Source organism: Semicossyphus pulcher, unplaced genomic scaffold (assembly GCF_022749685.1).
Source record: "Semicossyphus pulcher isolate SPU_LCO1_2020_fin unplaced genomic scaffold, fSemPul1.0.p SCAF_10, whole genome shotgun sequence".
Classification (NCBI taxonomy): Eukaryota; Metazoa; Chordata; class Actinopteri; order Labriformes; family Labridae; genus Semicossyphus; species Semicossyphus pulcher.
Window position 1 is genome coordinate 5,271,540 of NW_027211604.1, and position 9,265 is coordinate 5,280,804.

At 37.8% G+C, this 9,265-nt stretch overlaps 1 protein-coding gene across 1 annotated transcript; it reads left to right on the plus strand.

The window, feature by feature from the left end:
- Nucleotides 1–8,799, plus strand: LOC138605466 (vasodilator-stimulated phosphoprotein-like). The gene is made up of 13 exons (XM_069677741.1): nt 1–228; nt 2,235–2,406; nt 2,677–2,857; nt 3,326–3,368; nt 3,663–3,972; nt 4,161–4,270; nt 4,366–4,414; nt 4,535–4,577; nt 4,783–4,825; nt 5,161–5,235; nt 6,731–6,797; nt 7,156–7,213; nt 7,334–8,799. Exons 1-13 carry the CDS (start codon nt 224–226, stop codon nt 7,366–7,368), a joined length of 1,191 nt encoding a protein of 396 aa, XP_069533842.1. The 5' UTR covers nt 1–223; the 3' UTR covers nt 7,369–8,799.
- Nucleotides 8,800–9,265: the final 466 nt, after the last annotated feature.

A 9,265-nucleotide genomic window follows, 5' to 3' on the forward strand; every position in this document is an offset into this window, starting at 1 on the left:
AATGAGTGAAGGAGAAGAGAACAGGAAGAGAGAAAAAAACACACTAGGAAATGACAATACAAAGGCAGAAGTGCAAGTGGTTGGTGTTGAACAACGTCATTAGAGCGAGAGCAACAGAGGTCTACAGGTTTATATTTGTGAGAGGGAGGAGAAAGAGACGCACTTGATGAGAAGCTGCAGGTTGTTTCAGTGTTAAGCTTTCGATACTTACTGCAGCTGAAGAATGGGGTGAGTCAATTTCTATAAACAGTGATAGTTTTTCTCCAATCAGCAGGGTCTTTCTCTGCAGATCACATTAAATGACTTGAATAACAAAAGCGCTACTGCTTCCTGTCAACTTTTCACTTGATTGAGGTATTTACTTCTGACTTCCTGTAATGTTGTGAGCAAGTGTCTGCAGCTCATAACATGCTCTGTTTTATTAAGTATTACACATACGATGAACATGTCAGAGCAGGAGTTTCTGTGAACATATTCAATCCTGAGAAAAAACTTTAAAACTAACACATTTGACAAGTTATATTGCATGTGAAGAAATGTACTCCATATAAGGCAGCCTTGCACTGAGCACAGGAAGCGGTCAAAACATGTAAACCTTTTCAACAGGAAGTTGAGATTTCCCACAAGCTAAAAACCTTGCAACAATGACACTGAAAATAAAACATCGTACAGAGAACAGAAATACACGTCTGGTGAACTCACAACTTTTCAGATGGAATAAATGCACTTTTTACAGATTCACATTTTTCATACATTCATACATATTTCACCGATAGGGGCCTCTCTGTAGCTTCATGGATCTTGTTTTCGTACTACTGTAATTAAGTTGTATATTTTAACAATACTTTAATTACAGAATCTCAATGCTGCCACGACAAAAAAACCCTACAGGATTAGTATCATGTTATAACGTGTGTTAGAAGTTTATTCAAGTTTCAAGTTATAAATATATATTTTTATGTTATAACATTACATTTTCAGGTTACATTATAACAAAAAAGTTTTGTAATGAGAATATACTGTTCATCTTGTTAAAATGTGAAAAAATAAGAACATAATAACTTTAAGTGCAATCATGTGAAAGTTATTAGAATGAGGAAACGTTGCGCGGAGAACAGATGCATTGAGTCATTTGTTTAAAGATTTGAATAAGATCTACTTAATGCTATTGCTGAGACATGGAAAGATTCTGAACAAGCTTCATATACCGTACATCAAGATATTAAAATGCATGCGACTGTGCAATGCAAATGCACAGCCGAATGAGTCTGAAGGTAGAGCGTGTCTCGTTCATCAGCTGCCTGAACGGTAAGAAAACAGAGATGAGAAGGAAGCAAGATTTCTTATGTTGGAACAAAAACAAAGGGTTTTATTACCCGATAAAAGGGTAATACCACGCACTCTGGGGTTGACCTCCCCACTGTCTCTTCATCATCCCCGATGACAGAGTCCTGGGTGGAGCTGTTGTAAACCCCTGGCTACTGTACCATTATTGTTAGTCCCTGTCTGGCCACCGTCATCATTTCCTGCTGAGCCCTCCCCCTGCCCTTGTTCTGACAACCTCGTCTTCCTCAGTGGCTCATCCTCTTTGTACATTTAGAATCAACATTAAGCACCAGTCTTACTTCAAGTAGTAAATACACGTAACATATTAGTTAATGTACATTTTAATGATAACGTTTTGGGATATCTCCGTCTTGTTGCTCTCGTGAGTCTTTGATGTTAGCCAGAAGGAAAGTCGTCCTCCTACAGGGGCCATAATTAAGCTGGCTTCACTTGTGAGAGCTGGTACTAAACTTTGTTTGTCTGTGTCTCTGTGGGAGTGTGTCCAGGCCTAGCTGTAAGTAAGGCTGGTCACTTTATTGACCCAGAGGTCACGTGAACAGTTTCTGGAAAAATATTTAAGGAGTTAATTTAAATTCTCCATTATCGGATCATCCGCTACGTGCTCGTACATAAGTTTGTAACGTGAAAATGTCTTGTTATAATGTAAAAAATCTTCTTGTTGGAACATTGACCTTTTGTATGTTATGTGAAGCAATATGCTTCAGTATTTAACATGTGTAATTTTGTAAGCATTATTAATGCATAGCCCACTATAGTACTCGGTGTCCATATCTACACTACTAATGCAATACATCCTACACCACGTACTTCTTGTGCTTCTGTCTGTTTTCTTCCACCCTACGGTCTTTTCTCAAAATCTGCTTCTCCTCATTTTTCCCTCACAATAGTGAGGCCAGTATCTGCCAGGTGAGAGCTACAGTCATGCTGTATGACGAGACCAACAAGCGGTGGGTACCAGCAGGATCTGATAGTCCTTCCTTAAGCCGCGTGCAGATCTATCACAACCCTGCGTCCAACACCTTCAGAGTTGTCGGCCGGAAACTGCAGGCAGACCAGCAGGTACAGACAGTAACTTTCATGTGTCACTGGTTGTACACTTACAGAAGATATACAGTACATGACAGACTCTGTGTGATTATTTGGGTAACACGACACGAAAAAGCCCAAACACGAATTGATAACCTACACACAGCAGACTTGATAGTAAGTTAAGACGTTATTTATTTAAACTCTGCAAGAACAAAGCTCTTGTTTAAATGAGCCTTCTGCAAATGTGTTGTCTCCCAAAAGTCACCAACCAGTCACCACCGTTCTTCCTGCTCATGCCAGGTGGTGATCAACTGTCCCATTATTAAAGGAATGAAGTACAATCAAGCTACACCAAACTTCCACCAGTGGCGGGACCCCAAACAGGTGTGGGGGCTGAACTTTGGCAGTAAAGAGGATGCTGCTCTTTTTGCCAACTCCATGACGCATGCGTTAGAGGCTCTCAGTGCACTGGCGATCTCAGGTAAATGAAGCTATTGAAGAGGGCACATTCTATCCAGTTTAGGCGGTGAAAGGTGCTTCTGTACACCCATGCTGAGATCTTTACACAATGCCTGATATATATATCTTTGAAAAGTGAACAGCCTAAAACCTGATTGGACAAATGTGTTTTGCAATTATTTTCCTTTTGGCTCAGTCCTCGTATGATATTGTTGTTGTGTACATACATTATTCACAATGTGTCACCTGTTATTTTCAGTCAATGACAGAAATCATCCCAACTGTCACTCTCACCTTAAATCAAATAGGTCAATGTAATGTATTTTATGAATATATGCAGTCAAGATTCATTTAAGGATATACATTATATTTCTTAGGTTTTCTTTGTTCTACAACCATGCTTGCATCTACTGTTGTCTTTTAGTTTAAATAGTCTGGATTCAGAGGAGCATATTTGCCAATTACACCAAATGTTTTTGCTCATGCTCAGCTCAGAGTGGACCTTCTGCACAGGAGCTGGAACACCAGAGAAGGTACGTCCTCATTATAAATTATAATAATGCTGCTACTAATAATTATTTTAATCATTGATCACTGTCTTGTTTTTTCTTAATTGTTTGTTTCTTTTTTCTTGAACATGTGCATGTTGAGCTTTTATGCTTCATAAACGATTTAATCAACTTCTCCTTTCAGTTCGAAACCACAGTGAGATTTTAACTCAGCTGTGAAAAAAGCTCGCTTTGGGAGTGTAACAGCTTTTACGAGCTGGGGTTTCACACCAACAGCAGCACATCTAAGCCATGAATTCTTTTTCAATCTCTGTCCAGACTGGAGTGTCAGAGGCAGGAACAGCAGGAGAGGGAGCGCCTGGAAAAAGAGAGACAGGCCTCTCTTGCTGCGTCAGCACCACCAACCCCACCACCCACCCCACCAGCACCACCTGGGAACCCGCCGCCTTCCTCAGGACAGTGCCCACCTGCACCTCCACCCCCTCCTTCAGGGGGTATAGTACCACCACCACCACCACCCCCACCCCCACCTCCACCCACTGCTGACAGCAGTGGAGGTGGTGGAAAATTAGGGCAAAACAATCTGGCTTCAGCTCTGGCAGGAGCTAAACTCCGTAAAACAGTGAAGGTAAAGTTTTTCTTTCTTTAATGCACAGATGCAATCACCCAGAGCCACACCATCTCCACTGTATGTGAGACTGTATAAACGATTTATTGGTCTTCTGCAGCCATATTCTTCTAAATGATGGATGATAAGTTGATCAATGGACAGAATTCCTTTGAGAATATTGAACAGAGTTGTTTTTGTGCATGAAGGATGAGGGAGAAGTAGCAGCCCAGTCCCCCAAACCAAGTGGTGGTGGAGGTGGAGGTGGAGGTGGAGGTGGAGGTCTAATGGGAGAAATGAGTTCAATTCTTGCGAGGAGGTAAGTCATTACTTAAGACAAAAGGCAAATACTGTGTGTCTGTAATATTCTGTTACTTGGAACTTCTGAATGTCAACAACACAACCTTTATACAGGAGGAAAGCTGCTGATAACCCTGCTGCAAAAAAACCAGAAATTACCAAAGTAAGTCTCCTTAGAGAAAATTGACGTTTTGTATTCCTCATATTATTATGTATAATGTATAAAAAGAGCCGTTAAATTCAACAATGATGACTGCAATGTACATTTGAATTGTCTGCACAGGAAGACTCTGACTGCTCAAAACCAAAATTCTCATTGCCAGGAGGTCAGTAAAGCTTCTTTCACTACAAGTATATTGGCTTTTATTTTTTTTGCACCACAATACTGTCAAATTAACAATAAATAAATGCTTATTGTTTATTAGTTTATAAATGCTGCATACATATTATCATACACAACACAAGTCATCATGCCATGAGGACTTCGAATATATTCATTTTGTATTTACTCGTATTATTATATTTTACCAGAAATAAATGGAAAGCCCAAGGAAAAACCCGGCAGCATACCAAGGTAGGATTCATCAACTTTTCACATGATTAAATTCAAAGGAGACCTGTTGTATTTACTTCTTAATAACCCTGCGACACCAATAGAAATTCAAAAACCTGATCAGAACTGGCAGGTAGAAATTTAGGTAGGTAGGTAGGTACATGGGCAGGTGAGCCATACAATATTTTCATTCAATTCAAATGAAATGTTTAAAGACGTTTTTGACAGTTTGCAACAGCCAAAGATACATTTGTTTTGTCAAAGAATCAGATTTAATAATTGCAGCTGAGGTGTAAAGTTAATTTCAACAAATATAACGAAAAGAATAAATTACCCTGGCTGTCTTTTTTCAATAGGCACAAATCCTTAACCAACAATCAAAGGGACCCCGCATCTTCTGTCTCCAACACCGCCGACGCCTCCGTGTCCAGGTACCAGCCCTCTCTCTCTCCCCACCTGCTTCCAGTGTTTCCTTCTGTCCCACAATGCTACGTCGTTCTTGTGAACATGATATCTCAGACACACCATGAGGGAATTTCTTCAAATTTGGCACAATTATCCTCTTGCACTCAAGGATGAACTGATTAAAATTTGATGGTCAAAGGTCAAACGTCAAGGTCACTGTGACCTCTCAAAACATGTTTTTGGTTATAACTCAATAATTCCTACAGTAATTATGACACATGTTGGCACAAACGTCCTCTTGGACTCAAGAATGATCTGATTAGATTTTGTTGGTCAAAGGTCAAAGGTCAGGGTCACTGTGACCTCACGTCCATCCCATTCTTGTGAACAAGATATCTCAGGAACACCTTGAAGGAATCTCTTCAAATTTGTCACAAACTTTCACTTCAACTCAAGGATGAACTGATTAGAATATGGTGGTCAAAGGTCAAAGGTCAAGGTCAATGTGACTACACATAACACGTTTTTGGCTATAAGAATTCCTACGCTAATTACTGTATGACAAATGACAAAATAGGATAAGATTATGAAGTGATTACATTTTATACCCAAAAGGTCAAAGGTCAACTTCACTGTGACAACATAATGTTCTGCAAAAACACTTCTCTGGCCACTTTTCAACACCATAACTCAGGAACAGAAGGGCACATTGTGACCAGATTTCACATTTGGTCAGATACTGAGTTAGTTACACTAATCTTTTGTGAAACTGGGGTGATTAGATCTTCTGTGCATCTGTGTTGAAGATGTGGGTGAAGCATCCACGTTTCACCAAGAAATATACTTAATACCTTTTATTAAATTCCTTCAAAGTCTTCACTCTATGAGTCTGACACAGACATGGATGTAAACTGCAGCTTGACTGCTTAGCGGAGGCATACAACCGCGAGTCGCTAATTCTAGTTTACTCAGAACTGTGCTGCCTACAACAAATAAAGCACTCAACATGTTATGCTTTCTGTCTGAGGCTATAAATACAGTAACTGAAACTGTTTTTCGAAGCCGCTACAGTGATCTACAATTTTCTGCTTCCCTGCAACATGTTGTCATGATTGCACCCTACAACTGCATTGATTACACTCCTTACTTTGCTGCATAAACATAAACTGGTTGATTTTGTGCAAAGTCAGAATATCAGAGCTGAAATTAGTGTCAACATTGGCCAGCACTTGTGACTCAAAGTGCAGTCAGTATAAGCAGAATTGGACATTTTATATTATGTTAGACTATTTGCAAATACGTTTATAGCTTTCTTGAGTCTTTATTAAGAAAAACAATTACAACTATTGAGAGGTAAGAGAACTTGCACCTCTATTTTTTTTTTTAACAACTTCCTGAAACATCTGAGCCACATTTGTTATTTCTGTCTAAAATGAAGTTGTCCTTGTCAGCTCTCTTAAGAAGAATACCTCCTTGATCTCTTTGTTTTTTTATGGTTTAACATAAATCTTTATATTTTAGGATGAAGGTGACTGAAAAGAGTTCAGATGGTGCAGTAACTGGAACAACAATGGAACAACTCAAACAGGTTGGTTCTCCTTGATAATACAACAGGAACCTTTTACTCAACAAACATTAAAGCATTTTGACATTATGCAACATTAGGACCTTTTCACAGAAAAGTATTGATTTTTAATTGATCAAAAAAAATGTTTGTGGCTATTGTTTAAAAAAAACGAAAACAATATTTTGTTCTTATAATCGGCATGTGTTTCCAAATCTTTCATGTTTACACTGCAGTTAAAAGTAGTATGTTTCTGTCCAGGCTAACCCTATTGTGTTAAGTTATCCAACAGAGCTTTAAGGCTGTTTAGCAAAATATTGGTTGAATTGAATTATGATGTTGAGCTACATAAGAACTCTTGCATGTATCTCTTCGTTTGAAGGAAATTGTAGAAGAGGTGAAAAAAGAACTTCAAAGAGTGAAGGAAGAGATTATCAAAGGTGAGCTCTAATCTGTATACCCTCCTTTGTCATTAGGTTTATGAATTTAGACATGTAATAACTATTAATATTCAGCAAATGACTTCAGGTTGTAGCTATAAGTCTATTTTTCTCTTCCAGCTCTTGTCGAGGAGCTACAAAATGCACAGCCGTGAGTGAACGGTGAAGACTCCAAAAATACTGGGGAATGGACGAAAAGAATATTGAATGGTTATGAATGTTTTATCATGTAATGCTCAGGCAATATTTTTTAACCAACAGAAAGTGCTATTTTTTCAAACTATTTCAATCATCAATTGTTTTTCTCAATGTTTTCCTATGGTACAGTTTAGAACCAAACCAAACTGGAATTTCTTTCAGAGCAACAAAGGTCTAAATCAATATAAGAGCTGATATTCATATATTTCCATGAAAACAAAACAGTGACATTTTTCATAAGAATACCTCATATTATTATTATTTTTAAATTAATACTGTAATATAAGATATTCAAGACATACTGTATTTAATCAGGCAGCCTTATTGAGACAGTTCTTTTCCAAGAGAGACCTAAGAAAAAGAAACACAATAAAATGGAAACAACACAAAATTACAAAAATCAGTGAGATCAGAATTCTGGTTGAAAATGGACAAAATTATTTTAAGTTACCTAAAAATATGTCTGGCATTTCTTTAGCACAATTCCTATTTCCGCAGTCCAGTCAATGCATCAGGTAGGCACACTTTTTGCATGAGAGAGGGCGACACTTTCACCCTCTTTCATCTTTTAGTCAGTGATCTTCAGTACAAGTAACGCTCTACTTGTCCCTACTGTCTTGTTTCCTCTCTTACCCATCAAGCGGGGTGCACTATGGGAATAAAAGTTTTAAATTCCCCAGAAGAAGAAAAAAGAAAACTGGGCATGCACAGTCCTGTTTTTTTTTTTTAAAAGCGCACAGTACCACAGTCTTAAAAGGATTCACATGTAAAAGTTGAGATTTACAAGTTATATTTCCATTTAAAAATGTTAAGTTGATGTACAAATGGTGATATACAAGTGGTAGATGCACAGACACAAATCCAGATTTACAGATAGCCTACAAATTCTATTTTACAAGGCACGAGTCGCATTGCACAGATACAAATCCAGAGTAACAGACACAGATTCTGTTTTACGAGACACATGACGCTTGCGACTGTAGAATTTGACACTCTACAGATAAAGAGTTACAGAGACACGAATCACACTGCACAGATACAGATATAGAGTTACAGAGACACTTTTTATTCCCATCATGCACATACAAACAAACAAGAACATAAATACACAACACAGTCGTGAATCCTTCCTTGTGAAGCATGTGAAACTTGTGATGAACAATGTTTGAATGCACTGCAATTTACTCACCATGATCCTGTTGACCATAAATAACTTAACTTAGCTTTACTTCTGTAAGATGTGTGTGCTGTTGTGCTCATGTACATGCTCACATCTGCAGAAAAATAATTAAAGCTATATTCATAATTTTCCTGTGATGGCAAAAAATACTTGGTGGAAGAATTAAATTACAAGTAAACATGTTGCATTAAAAAAAACTTTACAGATATATTTGCAACTGATTTTCTTTTGTATATCTAAGCACAACTCACAGTGTTATATTGCTGGATATGATTTCTAATGCAAGTTGTGGGATGTGATTGTGAAAGCTGTGAGCAGTTGTGTGATTGGTTGAGGTACACTGTAAAAACTGAGACTGAGGATAATTAATATTCACTTAAAAAACTGAAGTAAACTGTGCATAATAAAAAATACTATGTGCAGTTTGGAATCATATTGACTTAAATTCAACAAATATCAACAATTAATTCGTAGATTTTAACTGAATTTTCTGTGAGTAAAACAGTTGTGAATTACTGAGTAGAATCTAATTGTTTTTATTAGGAACATCACAATTGTAGAAAATTGGAAGGAAGTAAAGGAAGAACATAGCCTATTACAAAGTACAAAAGACAGTGAGAGCACAGAATGTAAAAGGAAGAAATAGAAGAGAGGAGGTAATAGTATCAAGATTA

Bases quoted from the DNA above. Each gene is read 5' to 3' on its own strand.
- LOC138605466 (XM_069677741.1), top strand. The intron at 2,858-3,325 runs GTAAATGAAGCT...GCTCATGCTCAG, and splicing joins CAGTGCACTGGCGATCTCAG to CTCAGAGTGGACCTTCTGCA. The intron at 3,973-4,160 runs GTAAAGTTTTTC...TTGTGCATGAAG, and splicing joins AACTCCGTAAAACAGTGAAG to GATGAGGGAGAAGTAGCAGC.